This window comes from Eurytemora carolleeae, unplaced genomic scaffold (assembly GCF_000591075.1).
Source record: "Eurytemora carolleeae unplaced genomic scaffold, Eaff_2.0 scaffold1, whole genome shotgun sequence".
NCBI lineage: Eukaryota > Metazoa > Arthropoda > Copepoda > Calanoida > Temoridae > Eurytemora > Eurytemora carolleeae.
The window spans coordinates 964,638-986,998 of record NW_019396081.1 but is presented as its reverse complement, the minus strand read 5'-3'; the positions used below and the strand labels follow the sequence as shown (position 1 = coordinate 986,998).

At 31.6% G+C, this 22,361-nt stretch overlaps 3 protein-coding genes across 3 annotated transcripts; all 3 read right to left on the bottom strand.

Annotated features, from left to right (window-relative positions):
* Window positions 1–1,409: 1,409 nt before the first annotated feature.
* On the bottom strand, window positions 1,410–9,825 carry LOC111716603 (putative protein MSS51 homolog, mitochondrial). The gene is made up of 6 exons (XM_023492079.1): window positions 9,775–9,825; window positions 6,981–7,074; window positions 6,383–6,489; window positions 5,494–5,642; window positions 3,377–3,424; window positions 1,410–1,487 (listed from the first exon to the last, which is right to left on the bottom strand). Exons 3-6 carry the CDS (start codon window positions 6,473–6,475, stop codon window positions 1,427–1,429), a joined length of 351 nt encoding a protein of 116 aa, XP_023347847.1. The 5' UTR covers window positions 6,476–6,489; window positions 6,981–7,074; window positions 9,775–9,825; the 3' UTR covers window positions 1,410–1,426.
* A 234-nt stretch (window positions 9,826–10,059) lies between these two features.
* Window positions 10,060–11,673, bottom strand: LOC111716909 (uncharacterized). Its single transcript, XM_023492421.1, has 3 exons — window positions 11,441–11,673; window positions 10,420–10,503; window positions 10,060–10,213 (listed from the first exon to the last, which is right to left on the bottom strand). Exons 1-3 carry the CDS (start codon window positions 11,602–11,604, stop codon window positions 10,066–10,068), a joined length of 396 nt encoding a protein of 131 aa, XP_023348189.1. The 5' UTR covers window positions 11,605–11,673; the 3' UTR covers window positions 10,060–10,065.
* Window positions 11,674–16,176: 4,503 nt separating this feature from the next.
* On the bottom strand, window positions 16,177–20,704 carry LOC111717130 (uncharacterized). Its single transcript, XM_023492641.1, has 6 exons — window positions 20,675–20,704; window positions 19,722–19,788; window positions 18,721–18,813; window positions 17,125–17,271; window positions 16,386–16,519; window positions 16,177–16,269 (listed from the first exon to the last, which is right to left on the bottom strand). Exons 2-6 carry the CDS (start codon window positions 19,784–19,786, stop codon window positions 16,214–16,216), a joined length of 495 nt encoding a protein of 164 aa, XP_023348409.1. The 5' UTR covers window positions 19,787–19,788; window positions 20,675–20,704; the 3' UTR covers window positions 16,177–16,213.
* Between the last annotated feature and the right edge of the window lie 1,657 nt (window positions 20,705–22,361).

The window sequence follows — 22,361 nt, the reverse complement described above, 5'->3', positions numbered from 1 at the left end:
GGGTGGTGGGGTACAAAAACAAATGTGAAGTTGTGAACCCTCCACGTTAAGAGAAGCATGCTCGATTCACAACGATAAACAATGGTTTGATAAATAATGTGGAAGATATTGTGATTTTTCTAGATTAAAATATGTTTATTTGTGACAGTTTTTCTATTGTTTCTGAAGCCGACATGAACAAGACACCGTTGTGAATCGATCATGCAACTCTCTAAATAAATAAAAACTATTCTTAATCAAATTTTTAGATTTATTTAAGATCTATTTTAAAAATTTCAAAATAGCAATCAAGTCTGTTTTTATTTCTTTGTTTTTGTTTACGGACTCCTCCTACTGCTGTGACTGCTAAAGATTCCCATGTTTTTGTGCAAAACTACCTTTTTATCTTCTTGTTTACAACTTGATTCATTTAATATTTATTTCACCATTTTTCTTTATCTTAAAGAGCTTTCAACGTGATTTAAAGATTTTTTGAATCCTTTTATTTCGTTCTTTCCCTTTCATTTAATAACGATTACAATTACTAACTGGAGCTACAGGGTGTCCCACTAAACATGGTAGTTAGGAGACGATTTACAGGTCGTCTTTCATCATTAAAAGCTATCCAAAAACAGGGGGTTCTCTTAAATAAAGGTTGCAAAAGACAATTTTGATGTTATCAAATAAATTAAATCATGATCTCTTGGCATATTTAAAATCACCAAAATAAGTTCTACCATATTTTGAAAACCTTAATTTAATAATTATTGACAATATTGAATATGACGCCGACTTGATTGTAATGTTATACGAAACAATAACTGAGAAATCTTCGTTTTTCCATCTAAAATTTACGTAACCGAAAACAAAACATATTTCGAGTTACAACCGTTTTTTGGGTTTACATGCAAAAATTAATTAATCTAAAACGTGAAATTTCTTGAACAAGGTTTTCACTTTTAAATATATCGTAAAGTTGAATGCCACTTTCTCAGCTGAATGATGATTGAATAATAGACAAATAGGGAAAATGCAGGATTTCAAGATTTTAACCCTGTGTTTAAATTTTAACTCGTCGATTTCGGCGAGTTAAATATTTAACCACAGGGTTAAATATTTAACCTCACGGTTAAAGTTCAGGGTTAAAATAAGTCAGAAGTGGCATTTGACCATGAACTTAAAATTTAAGTCAAAACTTGTCGTTCTTTAGTTTTAGACTCTGGAAGGAATTTGAGAGGGAACAATAAAAGTGTTGAATAGATAAAACTACTTTTTAACTGAAGATGCTATTGGAAATAGACCAATTAACAGGAAACATAGCAATTGTACAGTAAACACAGACCCATTTCACTTCGTAAGTTGTTTTTGTAACCTCCAGGTAAAACTATTTATTTTCATTGATTTGTTGTCGTCATTCTATTCCACAGATTTATGGGTCTCATTGTAGTTACCTGGGATGAATTGCCATAACAATCTCAGGGCGTTCCATCTTCCTAGTCTGGACATATCTGGAAATACAGGGAATATTAGTTCCATCTTCCTAGTCTGGACATATCTAGAAATACAGGGTATATTAGTTCCATCTTCCTAGTCTGGGCATATCTAGAAATACAGGGAATATTAGTTCCATCTTCCTAGTCTGGACATATCTGGAAATACAGGGAATATTAGTTCCATCTTCCTAGTCTGGACATATCTAGAAATACAGGGGATATTAGTTCCATCTTCCTAGTCTGGACATATCTAGAAATACAGGGGATCTTCCTAGTCTGGACATATCTAGAAATACAGGGGATATTAGTTCCATCTTCCTAGTCTGGACATATCTAGAAATACAGGGGATATTAGTTCCATCTTCCTAGTCTGGACATATCTAGAAATACAGGGGATATTAGTTCCATCTTTCTAGTCTGGACATATCTAGAAATACAAGGGATATTAGTTCCATCTTCCTAGTCTGGACATATCTAGAAATACAGGAAATATTCCTAGTCTGGAAATATCTAGAAATACAAATTAAATGTTTAGAATATTTCCCACGGTTTTTGGTCTTTGGATGTGCATTAATGCAATATGCATTCAGAATTTAATTCCTGTCCACCCGGTATCTGACACCCCTGTTCCTATCAAATACAGGGTGTTTCAATAAATACTGCAGTTGAGAAAAGACTTGATCATCGTTTTTGATCGTTAAAACAATTTGCGGCATTTATTCGTCATTTAAAAATACATACCAGGACCCCGGGATATTTTGGGATTATTGCATTGTACTAGTAAAATGTTACTTATTAAGGTTGACGAATTTATGCCACACGTTCCAAGACGATCTTCAAATCTTCTCTCAACTGCCATGCTTCATGGAACACCCTATACCTCCCTTCATACAATAAGCTAGTGCACTTATTCAACACTAGGGTATTCTCTTTGTTGAGAATACTTTTATAAAATCTAAAGAAAATATACATCGTTGAAATATTCTTTATATTTGTTGTATATTTATGTTTGGAGCATATGGTGCACAAGGAATTGGAAAAGGGGAATTGAATAGAATTGAAAATGCTCTTTGTCATAAAATCAAATTTTATGACAAAACATTATTTGCTTGCAAATAAATATCATTTTTCTAAAAATCACTACATTTTTTTCTTCAAAAGAGGCAATACATCTGAACAAAAAAAGATGTCACAGAGTTCGTATTTTATTTCGGACTTATTATACAAGGAGTATGTTTTAAAGAGTGCAATACAATACGTAATAACCATTTGATGGAAATCTGTATTTTATTTAATGCAACTTGGATGGATTTTAAATTGGAAATGAAAGATAAATTTAAAAAATACAAGGACAAACATTATTTATTTGATTTTTTTTTAGTTTTTTAGTTTGAGATTAAAGGGACTGTAAACGTAATTTCAGCTGAACCTCCATACAAAGATGGCTATGACCTATTTTCAGCGGTAGCCCTGAAAGCTTTGTCTGATCAAGTATGAAATAGATATCAATTATTTTGTTACTTTAAACTGTTTATTTTCATTTTCAGTTTCTTTCCTAAAGTACAATGCCATCTTTACACGTAGGTTCACTTGAAATTACGGCTACAGTCCATTTAAAAATAGAATTTGAATCTAACTACAATAGAATTGGTTTTAAAAACGAATGTTTGGATATTTAGGCAATCACGAATTATTAGGAAAACGATTGATCTTTTTTTTTCACAAAAAAAATATTGATACTTTGTATCCGCTGAAATATTTATTTTGTGACAAAACATATTTGAATTTAAATCTTGGAATTTATAACGTTTTAAATTTTGCAATAATACAAATATAATGATTTAAAAATACATAATTTTAAATCAATTTTCCACAATGATGTCAAATCATTTTTAAAAAATTACCTTTCCCAGAAATCATGGTACAGACCGTCCCATGCAGTCAACTTACATCTTAACAAATATAATTAGCTTAAATCGTAAAAATAGGCAATACTAATTTTTTATAATAACATCACAGAAAATGCGTTTTACTTAACTTGTTTTAGAATTTAAAGCATAATGTATTGCAAGTTGATACATTAAAGTAGTGATTTGTCATAACAATATCGCATAATCTGCTTTTACTTAACTTGTTTTAGAATTTAAAGCATAATGTATTGCAAGTTGATACATTACAGTAGTGATTTGCCATAACAATATCGCATAATATGCGTTTTACTTAACCTGTTTAAGTATTTAAAGCATAATGTATTGCAAGTCGATACATTAAAGTAGTGGTTTGTCATAACAATATCGCATAATATGCGTTTTACTTAACTTGTTTTAGTATTTAATGCATAATGTATTGCAAGTTGATACATTAAAGTAGTGATTTGTCATAACAATATCGCATAATCTGCTTAAAATATTTAAAAACATAATGAATCGCCAGTAGATTTATTAATATCTAAAGAGAGTGAGGGGGTTATGTTTACATTTTCCTGTAATATATTAGGTACGTGTGCCTCGCCAAATCAGTCTAATCCAAAACAATGACAAAAATTTGTAAACTAAGAGTTTTCTGGAAAATACGAGAAAAACTGTGGAATTATAGTTTACTACAGTATTACCCACAAAGGATGAGACTTCAGTGACGATTGTACGGAATTTAAACTTAATTTGACCTGGGGATCGTATTATTTAGGTCGTTTTCACAGAACCATCCTTTGTGGGTAACCCTGTAATTGCTTTTTATTTACAATAAAACCAGTTTCTGAGCAGTCCTACATTCCTAATAGATCACGGAAAGCACGCCTTTCCAGGTTTAATATATTTATATTGTCGTCACAATAGCCTCATCCTTTGTGGATAACCCTGTATCAAACTCAAACATTTTTATTATTTTGAAATACCTTTTCCATTATGTTAAATTCAATAAATTTATTTGTGTGTATATACCGTATAATGACATACATTGAACTTTATGTTCCCTCTGAAATTCTAAATTCCAAATTCTGTCATTTCTCCACAATCCCATTCAATACACATCTTATCCTTTGTATAGAAAATATACAAATAAAGATCAATGGAGCCTGGCACTGCAGATCAGTTTTCAGAGAATAAAAGAAAAAAACACAAAAATAAAGGAGAATAATGATATAAAAAAAGATAATAGAAGTGAGCAAAAGTAAAGTACGACTTAAACGTTTAAAAAAGAATAAAATAAAAGTGACGACAACATAAGTGCATGCGAACTAAAATCTAATAAAATCCTAGGAAAAGTTTCAAATAAATATAATTGACCAATCCATCACCAAATTCTGTACTAAAATTGAGTAAATATTGAGGAAAAAAATTTACTATGTTTTTATTTTAACAATAATTTTGATTTGACACGCACCTCTGACCCTTTAGTAAAAGTAAATTCAACCTAAAGTCTGACCGCGTCAACCTTGTTGCACCGGCTAGTCCTATTGAGTGTCTGCTTTATTTACCCAATGTCCGGGCGATACAGTACAAACTGGGAGCGGAAAGGTTGACCCGGCTCGGAAATTCAAATGTACTACGGCTGCCGGTGTTGAGAATTTAAAGTATTTTCATAGAATAAGCTTAGCAAGAATAACGTTTTCGTGTGCTGTTTTCACATTTGCCTGATAGGTTTTACTACAGGTCTCAGCTTTTATATCAATATTTTTAGGAGATAAAACTATTGGAGAATTGCTGTTATGTGAATGAAATACGAATATAATATTGGATTGTTTTTTTTTACAATATGAAATAAAACTTTGCATTGTCCTACAATAATTTTTCCTATAATCATTTGTCCTACAAATCTTTTGTCCTTCTGGAGGGAGAACTGTCCCTTTAAACTATCCGAACCTGTCCTGTATAAGCATAGGACTGGAGGGAGAACAGTCCATTTAAACTATCCTAACCTGTCATGTATTAGCATAGGACTGAATAGTCCATTTAAACTATCCTAACCTGTCATGTATAAGCATAGGACTGGAGGGAGAACAGTCCATTTAAACTATCCTAACCTGTCATGTATAAGCATAGGACTGGAGGGAGAACAGTCCTTGGCCAGCTGCCTGTTCCCGGCGCTAGGGGACACCATCGTCAACTTGATCGGGTTCAAGGGGTTACAGTTCAAGATCTCAACATAGAAACCAGCATACACCATTGTTGCCTAAATATATAATGTTGACGTTAGACATACATTAATTATTAAAGAAAGTGTATAATTTATATATCACGATATATCCTTGTTTTTCTCTCTGAGAATTGAAAATTGCATTGTGATAGGTTTACTAACTAACTAGCAGATCTACGCTGCAGGACAATGAGAACACAATTGTTAGAAAATAGCTATATCTTTCTCACGAATGTTTAAAAGGTACCCTGGTGAATCTGACAAGGCCTATTAAATTACATCCAAAGTCTCTATAACGGTATAAAATATGGTTGGAAATGATTTAAAAAATAGAAGATTTTCTTCTAGTATATTTTTCTCCGGACCTATCTTAATTTAACATGTTTAAAATATTATGCTTTTAAATTGTTTAATACTGTCTTTTAGTCTGATATCCATTTGTGCAGGTTATCATTTTCTCTTTTTAAATACAAAACTTATAAAAACTGTCGAGAGAACAGAAACAATGATTTAACTATTATAAAATCTCTTTACAGTAAGAAAACGGTGGAATATTTAGACTACACTTAAACACTTTCTGTGTATTTTATGTGTTACTTGTTACAAGGTAAATAGTAGCTCTAAAATTAAATTATAAAGTAGAATTAGTCTGTCTACACTGCACAATTGCTGTGGCTCAGGTTAATTGGACGATGTTGAATCTAAACTTAAGTCTTTAAGTCGTCTTTTTATTCCAGAGTTTTCTGATTCTCATTGTATGCAAGAACTAGAATCACCTCTGGAGTATCTGTTCCAACCAGATGAACAGACTTAGGGGAATCCTTCTTTCTTTTAGGTGTATAGTTTGCAACAGCTTTACCAATGGTCATCGGATGGGTCAAAACTATACAGTTTTTAGTGTTATTATATTTAGGACGCGGTTGGTTTTATTAATCATTATATCTAAGAAGAAAAATGCATAAATATTTTTTTTCTTATTTTCTGAAACTTTTTTGAGAATTTTGTTTATAAATTAGATTAAAAGTTCTTAAATTGAGAGATAATATAAATTATCTTTATATTAACGTTTTTATACTCAACAATTTGATTGTTTATTTTTTTCATATTTAAATATTTATTGAGTTTTTTATGCCAAGAATGAATCATAAATCTTCACACATTTAAATTACTTTAAAAAAGATTAGCTAATGATTAGCAAGAAGTAGATGAACTAGGCACAGGAAGTTGAACTACTTTACAATTGTGGCAATGGGTGCATTAAAAATCAGTTCAACTCATTCAAAAAGTTCTCATTATGCTCTTTTTTTTGATGATTTATCCATTTTCTCTACAGAAATCTAAGTAAAAATGTAAATTGTAATTTAAATAATGAACCTGAAGTGACTAATCTCTTGAGGCTGTTAACAACCTCCTCCTCCCCTGGGTCAGGTCGACCTGTATACTCCCACCATTTGTGCACTACAGCCGCCTGATATATTTATTCATAAAGATATTTTGTAATTATTTATGTACAGCCGCCTGATATTTTTATTCAAAGAGATATATTGTAATTGTTTATGTACAGCCGCCTGATATATTTATTCATAGAGATATATTGTAATTATTTATGTACAGCCGCCTGATATATTTATTCAAAGAGATATATTGTAATTATTTATGTACAGCCACCTGATATATTTATTCATAGAGTTATATTGTAATTATTTATGTACAGCCGCCTGATATATTTATTAATAGAGATATATTGTAATTATTTATGTACAGCCACCTGATATATTTATTCATAGAGATATATTGTACTTATTTATGTACAGCCGCCTGATAAATTTATTCATAGAGAAATATTGTAATTATTTAAGTACAGCTACTGTGAATAGATTTTAGTGCATGAACTAAGATTCGCCCAAATATTAAGCTAAACACGTTTTGCCAAGCCGGTTGAAAAAAGTATGGTGGCTTGGTAAGATAAAACCTGGCGACGGTTTAAAGTCGGACCGGTCTGAAAAGTTGACACAAACATGCTGCAGTCAATAAATAGTGCTGGTTATTTAAAGATTTCAGCGGGGATCCCTAGTAAACCCATTATTTCCCTTCCTTCTCCCGATACATTAATTAGAGCTATTTCTGATATCAAATATATTGATATGTGGCCTAAGAGGCTACATAGGATCCAAAACTGTCTATGTATCGGAATAAGAAATTAGATTTGACATTTTAAAATAAATTAGGATTTTTTAATGATGCCTCGAACTTTTTTTAAGGCTATTGGGTGAAAAGCGTATAATGGAATTGAATCATTTAACAGCGATAGAATGAGGAAAAGCTGACTTTTCGCTACAAGAAAAGGATAATTTGGAGTTTACAACTTTTTAAAAAGTCAGACGACCGCCTGGAGCGCTGCGGCTAGGTAATACTAGGGAGCCGAGAGCAGCAGAAGGATAGATTAGGGGACTGTGCTCTGAGAGAAGACAGATTTCGGTAGTTTGTTTTTCAGAAGTCTGCACATTCCGGAGTTTCTCTTGTCTTTCCGTGGTAAGTATTTCCGCAGTTTATCTTTGTCCGGGATATTATTTACCAAACATAATAAGCGATTGTATTAAACACCAAGGCAAGAGAAGTATTGGGTTTGTTTAAATTTTACTGTTAATTATCCAAAAACCCTAAAACTTGTAATACAGCATTATTACGCAACAAATGTTGGTCCGGCCTTGGTTATAATCTTTGTTATTGTTTATAATCTATCCAGTTCTTGAACTTTCCAAATACGTATCTCTTTGGAAGAAAAACTAAGAGCTCCTTTAAAGGAATTGAGTCTTTGTCACAAACTATGATTTTCTAATCTCTATATCTTTGTAATCCAATGCCGTAGACCTTAGATATTTCAAACTATGAATTCTGTTAGATGAAGAAATCTAAGTTCGAAATATCAAAGGTTTACACCATCAGGTGGGAAAAAAAGGTATTAGAAAATCAGAGTTTGTTCAAAGACTCAATTCCTTTCACCCTTTTTTACCTTATGTTTTTACTTTATGTAATGGCAAAAATTTACGATTCATCTATACATAAATTTGGCTTGTCTGTCTGTCTGTTTGTATCCAATAAACGTCAAAACGGCTGAACCGATCGGGCCCAAATTTTTTGTGGGACATCTAGGGACCCCAGGGAAGGTTTATGAATGATTGAAATTTTAAATATTTGTCTCAATCAAAATTCGATCGTCATTAAATTTTTTAAAATTTTGAAAATCCACGAAATTTTTTGTGAAAATCCGCGAATTATTTTTGTTTTGTTTTACGATGTACACAAAGAGAACATGTTCACAATTAATTTAGAAGATGGGCGCGAAGCGCCCTCTAAGGCTAGTATTGTATATTTATAGAACATGTATCTTTAATATATTCCCTGTAGGAACCTAAATGTTATAATTGATAAAAAGAACAGGTTTAAACTTATATCGGTTCAGAATAATTTGAAAAAGTTTTATCTTTGCATAAAACTTCAAAAGGCTAATTAAGACTTTGTTGAAAACATACTGGTTTTTGAAAGAGAGTGCAGACGACTTAATTCTAAGGAATTCTTCATTAAAAGAGTTGTGGTTTGTGAACGATACCCTTTTTAAGTTTAAACCTTCGTCGATCTAGGCAAAAATAAATTTCTTCTCAAAAACTTTATTAAAGGAAAAGGCAGGTATGAAAATAAAAGAACTTATTAAATCAAAAGTACGATAAAATTCAGACAAATTAACCATCGATGTGGCAAACATGATGAGAATATTTTCTAAAAATCGGAAATTGAAGTTTCAAATGTGTTTTCTTCATAAGAGTGACAAATACGGAGAAAAAAAAAGGAAATCGTAAGAATTTTTAGGACAAAGGATAAGGTTAGGAAAACTTTGTAAAAAGGTTGAGGAAAATGAAAGAGGTATGGAAAACTTAATAGCAAAAGAAGAAGAAAAGGGAAATAGATATGAAAACCCCGTTAGAAAGGTTGAGGAAATTAAAATAGGTATGTAAAATCCGCTAGAAGGGTTGAGGAAAATAAAAGAGGTATGAAAACCCTGGTAGAAAGAGTAAGGAAAATAAAAGAGGTATAGAAAGGATGAGGAAAATGAAAGAGGTATGGAAAACCTGATAGAAAGGATGAGGAAAATGAAAAAGGTATGGAAAACCTGATAGAAAGGATGAGGAAAATGAAAAAGGTATCTAGGTATAGGATACGGTCACAGACTAGATATAATAGATGTACTCTTTTATCTCTGGATAAGGAGAAATATGGCGCAATTTCCCTGTTTTATCCAGCTTTGTAATTAAAGTCAAGGAAGGGAGAGTAAACTTTTCATTGGATAATTAAACCTTTATCCTGAAATAAACCCTTCTACGAAGCAAATTGTGGAGGAGGGGGGNNNGGGGGGGGGGGAGGAATTATTTCTGCTATTTGCTAACAATGTATACAGAGTATATTACGATGATTCTCTCCTTCGTAATTCAAAATTGCACTTTTTAATGTTTAAATTTTCCTTGGATTTTTTTGACCATTTTGTTTTTGAGATAGTGTTTGGTAGAAGCTTAAGCAACGTGTTTGGGAAGCATTCTACCACCTGATCAACTCTAAACATAACAAACAACATATAGATCTTCAAAATACATTTATCATACTGTTCAGAAGTTTGTGGTTTATTAAACTGTTCAGAAGTTTGTGATTTATCAAACTGTTCAGAAGTTTGTGATTTATTAAACTGTTCAGAAGTTTGTGATTTATTAAACTGTTCAGAAGTTTGTGATTCTTTTGAAATTTTCGAAAATATGTTGTTTTCCTGGCTGTTTTCAGATTTTCTTTATTCTTGTCGCTCGCGACATTATACTTCTCTAGTTTCTTCATTGTAACCTTGAACGCTAACCTAGAGAACAGAGAAGTTCTTCAACTGGGGTTTAAAGAGATTGTTAGCCATATTCTTAATTCCATTCAAAAACTGGGGTTTAAAGAGATTGTTAGCCATATTCTTAATTCCATTCAAAAACTGGGGTTTAAAGAGATTGTTAGCCATATTCTTGATTCCATTAAAAAACTGGGGTTTAAAGAGATTGTTAGTCATATTCTTGATTCCATTAAAAAACTGGGGTTTAAAGAGATTATTAGCCATATTCTTGATTCCATTCAAAAACTGGGGTTTAAAGAGATTGTTAGCCATATTCTTGATTCCATTCAAAAACTGGGGTTTAAAGAGATTGTTAGCCATATTCTTGATTCCATTAAAAAACTGGGGTTTAAAGAGATTGTTAGCCATATTCTTGATTCCATTAAAAAAGGATTAAATTATCCATTGGGAGGAAATTCAATAAATTGCGAGAAATAGTTGAACTACGTAGACTCAGTTGAACCCCTTACGTCAACGTAGTTCAACAAAGAAGGGTCAACCCCAATGGAATTATTCTTTATTGTTGTTCAGAAAAAGGGTTGAAAGGGTTACTTGAATCACAGTGACCTTCTGTTTCAGAATTGCCATGCTAAGATATGAAAATCGAAGAATGTTACGTTTTACAAAAATTGTAACATTAACGTTCTTCTACCTTATCATAAAAGAGTGGAAAATCAAAATATAACAACACAATGCTAATATTTCAATGGATAATTCATCAAATAATAATTTTATCATATCTTAAAAAGTATACGTTTCTATTTTTAAATCTCGACATGCACTGGGTTGAGAAAGGACATATGGGAACCAATCGGATTAATATTTTCATGAGAGAAGTCAGGGAGTTATTTTGATTGGCTGTGGAGTGGGGGAGGGGGGGGATTGTAAAACAGAAATTCGTTGTTAAAATTCATCCTTCCTTGTTTTTTCTTCAACATCCTTGTTATATAATCCACCTTCACCAAAACATTCTTCAGGGCTCACTAGCTTCCCGTTCGGAGCCAGAACCTTGGCATATTTCAAGCTGAACTCTGTCGGAGGATACTTTGATGCCTCCGAGGGCCCGGAGGTTTGTCGAGCCATGTATTCTGCTTTTCTCTATGCTCTGAATGAATAGTCAAACTGAGTAGTCGAACTAGTGGGGGAAAGAGGGGGAAATGAAAGCTAGTTTAGTAAGAATGATGCAACTATAGTAATTAATATTAATTTTCAATTGTAGGGTATTAAGAAATATCAATTATCAAATAGCAAGACAAGGAACTGCTAAATAACTTACGTTATTAAAGTTGCCTTTTAATTTAAACAAGATTACTGAAAGTAAAAGTTGCAACTTCCCAGTTTAGAGGAGGGAAAGCCGGTTGCGCTGAGCGGGTCAGGTAAAAATAGAAAATCAGCTGATTTAGCAACTTCTACCTGTGACGTAATGATTAATCATAACTTAGTTTAATACTTTAATATTTTTAATTTTGTATTTATTACAAAATACAAATATAAACTTTTTCTATTGATTATTAAAGCATAAAAAATAATATCTAATTAATTTCTGAAAAATAAATCGAATAAAGATGGATAATATAAAGGTCATTTCTTTTTGTTATTTTTTCAACTTTGAGTATTTCTTCCTATCTAACACGCGTTTCTTTCCGTTCATCATTGACCCAATTTAACCCCCCCCCCCCCATCTAAAATTTACAATCCTTTGAACAAAGAGGCTTTAAGCTTCGTAGTTTGGTAAATCTGTAAAATATTGATATTAGGTTTGAATCCTATATCTTCTATTTTCTATAAATTGTTGATATTGGGGGGATTCAACTCCAATACAAGTTCAACAATTTTGTTATGCTGCTAGTTCCGCCATTTCTGATGCGTAAAATTTATGTGCTGCTGTGGGAGGAGATTAAAACAAATAATATTGAGGCAAATCCCATTTATTTGAGAAGATATTGCAATAAAGTATGAACATCAGGATTACAAAAGCAAAAATATTTGTGGTTTCGTTTAAAATCGTGTACCTCAATAACCTTAGACTGTTTATCGAACTATGTGCGTTATCTCTCAAATAGTGTTCGAACCTCCAAAATTCGAATAGAAATATTTATTTATCTTGATTTAAATATTTTTAAAATATTAATAGCTTGCTGCAAATTGTTCAACAAGCGTTTCTGAAAATTTACAAGGTATTAGTCCGACATCTTTCATTTATTTATCTATTTATCTATTTATCTATTTATTTATCTAGATTAAACGAGCGTTTCTGAAAATTTACAAAGTATTAGTCCGACATCTTTCATTTATTTATCTATTTATCTATTTATCTATTTATTTATCTAGATTAAACAAGCGTTTCTGAAAATTTACAAGGTATTAGTCCGACATCTTTCATTTATTTATCTATTTATCTATTTATTTATCTAGATTAAACAAGCGTTTCTGAAAATTTACAAGGTATAAGTCCGACATCTTTCATCAGTTAAAGGTTTAAAGGGTATTGTTGTGAATAGAGCACAAATGGAGGGTCAAATATTAAAATATTGCATATATCTATGTACAGATACTTTCTGATATGGTATTAAATATTCAAACTCAAATACAATATTCTTACAATGTTCATAAATATGAAATTCATATTTTAGAATAAATTCAAAAATATTTAGAATTTATAATCTTTGTTTACAACTTTTATACGCAGTTCTATATACCTCTGCACCTCCTTTAAACCCTGTAAGCCGGGCTAATCATTTAAGATTAAACATAGTGAATTTACTATTTTTTTTAGTAAAAAGCAAACTAAACATAATGTTCCAAAAAATGGGAGTTTAGAAGTTTTGATTGTACATTAATAATTTTGCAGTTTAATAAAACAAGAAATATACTCTGGAAGACGCAGATTTATTATGACATATGAAATTAGATGTTACAAAGTACGATCTAGAAGACGATCTAGAAGTCGTCACTTAATTCCCATGTTTATCGGGACACACTGTGGAAAAATGATCCCTCTTTTTCTTGTATGAGTATATACTAGATACTGAAAACCAATATAAGCCCAGATAATATATTTCTAAATAATGTAAATATAAAGATGGATATAAATATATTTATATGTTAGAAAAGTATGAAGGATAAGCACTCTTCACATTCTTCTCTCAATATATTAAACATCTTCATATCTCAATATACTGAGAAAATGAAAAGGGGAAAACAGTTTAAAGGGACAATCGATAAAATTTCAAGTGACCAGCTTCATATAAAGAGGTCTTTATCCGATTCACAACAGTACCCTTAAAACCTGTATGATCTGAGCTGGGAACTTTTGAATGGTGGATATCGGGATTAAGGCTTAATCCACTCTTTTTCTTAATCTCCAGATTAACATAATCTTACAAGATTATCTTAAAAGTGTATGAAAAACGATAAAATTCAAATTAATATTTAATCATCTGAGAAACTGTAGCAGCCAATCAGAGAAAAGCGGGCAACCAATGAGAGAACAGAAATATTCTCATTGGAGAAAAAAATTAACGGATATCCAAGGAGAGAGAAAAAGAGTGGATTAAGGACTAAAATGAAAAGTTTCCACAGTGGATATTTGGATCAAGAAGTCAGGATTAAAGTTTATCCATTCTAAAGTTTTCAGCTCAGATCAATAATATAAACGGTATTACAGGTTTTCTAAAAATTAACCAGTTCCTATGATAGCTGCAATACTCCTGAAATATTTTCTTTTTTATGAATTAGTATAATGCAATGTTTATGTAAAGAGGAGAGGCTTATTAAAAATGAATTGAGGGTTGGAGAATAAAAAATGACCTTTATGAGATGTAAAGGTTAGAAAGCCATTCTTTTGTATTTTATATTTAATACTTTTTTCTCAGTCAGAATTTATTCTAACGAATAAGTTTTGCTTTTCTTAAACGAAATAATCTTTTAACTCAAATAACCTTTAACAGCTGAAACTGAAATATTATTCTTCATAAAGTATCTTTCAAATCAGAAAACGGAAAAACAATATTGTATTGAAACTTAAAGAAACAGAATACTTGTCTCAAACTCTAATTTCTAAACATAACGCTGTAGACCTTTTGATATTTTAAACGATGAATTGTGCTAGGTCCTATAGTCAAAGTTTTACATATAATATTATTTACATATTATATTATTTATCTATTATATTATTTACATATTATATTATTCACATATTATATTATTTAAATATTATATTATTTATATATTATATTATTTACATATTATATTATTTACATATTATATTATTTACATATTATATTATTTACATATTATATTATTTACATATTATATTATTTAAATATTATATTATTTACATTTATTACTCAATAAATAGTCAATAGTTTCCAAAAATAGGATCGGTGCCTCGGTGGAAGAGGATCCGAATGGGAAAAGGTTCTCAGAAAGAAGAAGGGGAGGAGGAGGAGAAAGGTTTCATATTAGGAAGGGAAAAATGGAGCTAGGGGTAAGTGAGGAAATATTCATTTCATAAAAAGATTATTGTTATTATAAACCTTAGGCACAAAATTTACATTCTACCCCTGACTTGGTTGCCTGGTGTTCTGATATGTGATTGTGAGAAATATGACCACCATTAGATCTATTTGTCTGGTGTAGATGTGAAGAAGAATAGAAGTGTCTGGAGCTTAGAGTACTATATATCAATAGAGTAAGAACTTATCCTTGCGCCATTTACGAGAGAATCATGATGGATTGATATAAAATGATTAGCGACTGCGTGATCTCCTAGGGTCAAGTATGCCAGGCAAAGCTGGGTTCCGAAGCTAGAAATGATATAAGGGAAGATAAACGGTTCGGTTCTCCTTAAATAACATGACTGCATAGACGAAGTCCTTTTATTGACGACCTTTAACTGATTTCAACTATCCTTTTAACGCATAGATTCTCTTGTCGTATTCATAATAAAAAAATGAACGTTACATGCAAACAGCATTTTTTATTAAAAAAGATATACTGGTTATATAGATAAACATACTTTTTGTGACAAATTTCCTACTTCTCTCTCCTTTTATTTCATCGCTCCTCTATAAAAATTCACTTCTCTAAGAGTTACGCCGAGAAATCAGTTTAATAAATCCTTGTCACCAACATAAACTTCAAGATTGACCACGATATATATTTAGTTTATGTGGAGTAGATTTTAATCAACACCACATGTAAGTCATCTATCTACAAATAGCAATATCTAGAATTTCAAGTTTCGACTTTTAGTTGGTTAAATTATATCTTACAGATGTCAAAAAAACATACGGGCCTTCTGGCGACTCATGTTTATTTAAAATCCCAATTCATTTCGAATATGTTTGCATATATTTTTGTGCACAAGATTATTTAAATAGATACAGAATTCAGAAAACTTAGAATTATTGTCGTCTTCAATTTCATTTAATTGATAATTTTTTGGAAAAATTTTAAAACCGTTTATTGTTAATGCTGATAAACTTTGGAAAAGATTAAGGGCGCATTTAAATAAAATCCTTTCGAATTATTTAGTCTTTTGCATAATTTTATGATCAAATGAACTAATTCATTGTTTGAGAATAGTTAATCTTGTTTTTACCTACCCTATTTACCTATAAATATCTAACTTGTAAAAATCAACTAATAATAATTAATGTTTGAGTGTATTTACATATAGTGTTGTTTGCTAACATTCATTAAATACGAGTGGAGTGCAGGCAGCTAGCGTAATGCTGATAGTTTCTAAATAAAACATGATTTGTGAAAACGATGTATAGAAATAAGAAAATAAAAATTATAAAAACTAAATATTCTGCTCCAAATACTTAAGGAAAATGTGAAAAAAATATAGTTTTTACTTGTGTAGACTGTATGTGTGTTTGTAGAGGTCAGGATAGCTGAGAACGTGATTGTTTTGTAATACCAAACATTTCTTTCTCGTCGATCTACTGACTTCAACTCATTCATCCCTGGTTCAACCAATTCTTCATGTCTTAATAAAGTTTTCTGTCAAAATATATAGGAATACAAATTCAAAAATAGTTTAAAGGGACTGTAGACCTTACAGTAAAGTTTAAAGGGACTGTAGATCCTAAAGTAAAGTTTAAAAGGGACTGTAGATCCTACAGTAAAGTTTAAAGGAACTGTAGACCCTACAGTAAAGTTTAAAGGGACTGTAGACCCTACAGTAAAGTTCAAAGGAACTCTAGACCCTACAATAAAGTTTAAAGGGACTGTAGACCCTACAGTAAAGTTTAAAGGGACTGTAGACCCTAAAGTAAAGTTTAAAGGAACTGTAGACCCTACAGTAAAGTTTAAAGGGATTGTAAACCTACAGTAAAGTTTAAAGGGACTGTAGACCCTACAGTAAAGTTTAAAGGGACTGTAGATCCTACAGTAAATTTTAAAGGGACTTTAGACCCTACAGTAAAGTTTAAAAGGGACTGTAGACTCAACAGTAAAGTTTAAAGGGACTGTAGATTCTACAGTAAAGTTTAAAGGGACTGTAGAACCTACAGTAAAGTTTAAAGGGACTGTAGACCCTACAGTAAAGTTTAAAGGGACTGTAGACTGTAGGGTTAGGTTTAAGTTTATCACCTTGAAACTCTAGAAGGTTGAATCTGGTTATAATTAGTTTTAAAATTTGTACTTTCTTCTTCTTCTATTAATCCGGAAAATCTTTTCCGTCTCCCGGAACATAAAGTAGTTCTAAACCTGCCTCCTGCGGGACCGTACTTTTGATGCCTTAAAAATGACATTATAAACTTAAATATTCAGGGGCGTATACAACAATGGGGGCTAAACCCCTCCCCCTGGAAATATTAAAATAATTATCTTCGGGGAGATTCAGTCCCTACCCCCCCCCCCCCCTGGAATGTCAAAAAGCATACCAACGGACAAAACCCCATTAATCATTCATTGCATTACTGCTTGGTGCGTTTATAGAGTGATCAAGTTTCATAGAGAGTTTTACCAGAAAAAGATAGACCCAAAATATTATAATGTGTCCGATATGATGCATCAGAGTTTTGTTTTTGATTTAAGTATCCATGAGTTATTTCGAGTTATACATATAAATATCGTTAATACATAATCTCTGAAATCTCTGAATCTAAAAATATGAATAATTACAGTAATACTGAAAATTATGAAATGAATCATATCAATCATGAGGTCAAGCTTTAGTATTTTTAGTTGATACCAGGCTCCGTCGGTTCCCCTACTCCTTGGGTATTAATTTTAAGTCCTTTAAAGCTATTTTTTAAATTATTTTTAACTATCTAATGTTTAATTCCCGTATATCTCAGAAATTAAACTTAAATCCTGCAATTTAAAAGTTTTCACTAGTTCTGTCGATTAGGGAAAGTTTTGCACCGTGATCTTGCCAGGCTACATTTGTTGCATAAAACGTGCTGGGTCAACTTTACACTGGGCAGTCCAGACTGGACGGTACGACTGAATGCATTTACAGTTCATGTTGTAACGGCACGAATCATACAACTTTTAGAGTGGAGTGCGTAACATCCAATTCATAAGTTGTTGCCTTTCAGTCTTAAAGTTTGTGCTCAATAGGTTTACCATTTAAGGAGATTTTAAAGGAATTGAGTCTTTGCAACAAACTCTGATTTTCCAATACCTACTTCTTTGCAACTATTTCAATTACAATTCAACTATGAATTCTCTTCACTCAAATAATCTAAGTTTGAAATTTCAATGGAATACACCATCAGGTTGATAAGATATAGGAATAAGAAAATTTGATGTTGTGGCAAAGACTCAATTCCTGTATAACTCATATCACAATGATCTAGCAAGAAAGAGATGATTCATTTAGTCTACTGTCCCGTTTAAGCCGTCTATAATCTATACATAATCTCTTTTCTCTGTAATTTACAACTTGCCCTGACTTCCTTATAGTCAGTCTGAGCCGAAAATTTAAAAGAGTTTCGTTGAACAAAACTCCCGAGTTTTCTTTTTGGGGTCTCATACATTCCCGTAGATTTTAATTTTAGAAATCAAAAAACAAAAAGAGAATGTAAAAATCCACATGAAATAATATTTCTTAACAAAAATATTGGTATTTACAAAACTGCCTGACCCCATTCACGAAACTGGGTTTCATTTCGATACTCTGTCTTAAGTTTCGGGCTCTGGCACTTGTACGGGCAAAATATTAAAATAATCTATACTTACACATAGCAGGTGCTTTGTTGCTTTAACGTAATATCTGTTGTTGTGATAACAACCGTTGAAGTAGAAGATGTGAAGAATAATCTAGAATCTCGACTAAGATAAATATTTATTTATTTTGTAATATACTATTCTGTATTTCTGTAAATAAGTTTATGTTCATGAAATTACAAAGTTAAAGTATAATCTCAGTTTTTATTCTTCAATGGATAAAATTAGCAAAATTATGTAAAGAAGACATTATAACACTTTTAATTAATATTTATATCATTAAAAATCTACATTTGGATTTGGACCCCGTTGGTAAAAAAAGTGTTAAGCAGTTAGATTAAAGTAAACGTTAATGTCTAATTTCATTATAGTTCAGTTGAAATAAAGAAAGAAAAAATGCTGATTTTGAATCTGTATAACTGGCTGTAGAAATGACCATCTGTTTAAAAAGTGTATACCTGGTTGAAGCAACTACCTGCTGTTCTGGAAGTATACACCTGGCTAAAGCAACTACCTGCTAATCTGGAAGTATATACCTGGCTGAAGCAACTACATTCTTCAGTTCAGTTCTGAAAGTTTAAACCTGGCTGCAGCAACTTACCTGCTGTACTGAAAGTATATACCTGGTTGAAGCAACTACCTGCTGTTCTGAAAGTATATAACTGGCTGAAGCAACTACCTGCTGTACTGAAAGTATATACCTGGTTGAAGCAACTACCTACTGTTCTAAAAGTATATACCTGGTTGAAGCAACTACCTGCTGTTCTGAAAGTATATAACTGGCTGAAGCAACTACCTGCTGTACTGAAAGTATATACCTGGTTGAAGCAACTACCTACTGTTCTAAAAGTATATACCTGGCTGAAGCAACTATCTGCTGTTCTGAAAGTATATACCTGGATTGAAGCAACTTCCTACTTTCTGAAAGTATATACCTGGCTAAAGCAACTACCTGCTGTTCTGAAAGTATATACCTGGCTGAGGCAGCTAGTTACTGTTCTGAAAGTATATACCTGGCTAAAGCAACTGCCTGCTGTGGACATGAAACTTGGAAGAAAACCCAAAGAATGGGAAACATACCTTGTAAAATAAATTTCTTATTAAATATGTATTTAGTTTGAAAAGGTGAGAAAATCTTTCACCATTTATGTCAAGTAAACAGAGACATTTTTACCGTTTTGACTAATCATCACATAGCTACAAAAGATATCATGATGATAATATTAACACATTAAGTTCATGACGGTCTAATATTGCCGTTTACTCTTTATCTTAATCAAACCCTTGATTGCCTCTAACTCTATTTTTCAATTTCCAATGAACTCTAGAACAGGAAAACAATGTTTGATACGTATTTGATGTTGGTATGAAGAAAATAGTTTTACTGTAGCTAGAAAATCAACTGTGATCTTGTCAGGATACATTTGTTTTATAAACGTGCATGGGTCGACTCTACACTGGGTAGTCCAGACTAGATAAGACGACTGAATTTTATATTCAGTACAATTGTTGTGTTTTATATTTATTGAACTATTTAAACTTGAGTCTGAAAGTCGTCTTCTATTCCAAGTGTTTTTGGGATAAATTGTTTATCTTTGCATCCTGATGTTGTAAACTTTGATACTTCAAACTATAAATTTTGCTAGATCATATCGTCAAAGTATACACCATCAGGTTTTTAGTTCCTTTATTCTATTATATTACTGAAATAATGGGATTGTTGTTGTAATTTTAAATAACACTTTATTTTAAGAGGGGTATGTCGATTCACAATGGTACCCTTTGAACTTTGTTCTGGTCCATAATTTACACAGTACCAGATAATATTGTTTTTCCTTCCTAGAAAATGTTTAAATCTTACAACTGAATCTAATTGTTTTGTTTAAAGAAACCCACAAATAACTTTTATAGAGAACCCGTCATGGAAAAAAAATATCAATAGTCCCTTTAATCCCGATAAACCTACTTTAAAAAAATGTGGTAAAAGCGAACTGTACGATGCCAGTAAACAAGGATAACTGAGTACAAATCTAAGTTTTCTAAATTCTAAGAATGAAAGTGAAATTGGTTTTTACGAGAATATCTGGCCTCAAATACTTTTAATATCCTTCTTCTGCACTGCAAACTCATCATTCTTCATATTGATTCTTGTAAATAATTAAAGGGAGCCTTCTTGAAAATGAAAATGGTATACTTTTTATTTTTATTTCTATCCTATGTTCCTGTCAGCAGAAATTGATTTAAACCGGTTTATATGCTATTAAGCTTTAGTTAAACTTTAAACTCACTGTATATCATAGGCACTAAATTAAATCAATAGTTTATCATAAATCATCATAGACACTAAATTGAATCAATAGTTTATCATATATCATCATAACCATGATGAAAGTGGGGTAAACTTTCTATTATTATAGATGCTATAGAGTCATAGATTTAATTCAGTATTTATTATATAATTTTAGTTAATAACTTTATTTACGTTTTTTATCTTACATAGTATATTTTTCTAGTCTTTTAAGCAATTTAAATACAGGCTAGATAAAAAGTTCTACAGAGGTTGATTGGGATCAAGGTCGTATACAGAAATTTGTCTGGGAGGGGGCTTAACAATTTTCTTTCCAGGGTGGGGGGGCGTTACACACTGTTTGTGGCCGGAAAACCCCTGGGAATTATAACATTCATNATCTCCCTCCTGTATGCGCCTCTGATTCGGATTCATTGTTTTAAATATTTTACATGAACAAACCTCGGAATCAAAAAAGATCTGATAATCTGATAATCTAATTGTGAAATAAATGTAGGTTAGATAATTCAATGCGTGCACTCCCTTTAAAAACTCTTCAGTTGACTCTCTAACCACAGGTTCATTTCCCTTACAGATCTCGTGAAGCAAGGATTACAAGTGAGTACGTTATTACAAGATAGGAAAGCCTATGATGGTCTTCATTGCATCTGTATTTTAATAGTATCATATATTTCCGTAGAACTTTGAAAACTATTTGAAAAAAAAATTCGATCAAAAACATTTCAATTTTTTAGCCTTTGTTACCCTGGGGGTACTCATGGGATCCCTTAAAAAAATTCAGCCAATTTATTCCAACTCACGTGGATTTAACGGTTCTGTCAATATTCCAGAAATTTGACAATTTGACCTATTAAACATAATCTGTAAGCCTTTTTCCTTTTTTACCTTTTTGCCAGCATATGCATTTTGAATGAAAATGTATAGAATAAACAAATCCGTAAAGTAAAAGATTGTTGAATTATAGACCAAAACACGTTTGATTTTAAATAGAAGAAACCGAATGTTGCTCACTCTGGTTAGTCCGGGGTGAACTGTTTGGCCAGCCATAGCTAACATATATATATTTGCAGAGTAAAAAGCTTTATAATAATAATTGACTTTTTTCTGTGACTAAAATATTTGTTTGCTGCAGTTTCATAGTAGATTTCTTTTTTAAACTTAATTTTCAAGGTACAGTGGCACCCATAAAACTGTTTAATGGGAAGAAGACGGTGTCTTTGATGTTGTCAAGTTATGGCCATGGGACAGTTTATACTGAGCTGAAAACTTTAGAATGAGATATCCTTAATCCTGATCGCTTAATCTGATTTTATTCTTAATCCTCTTTTTTGGATATCCCTACTGT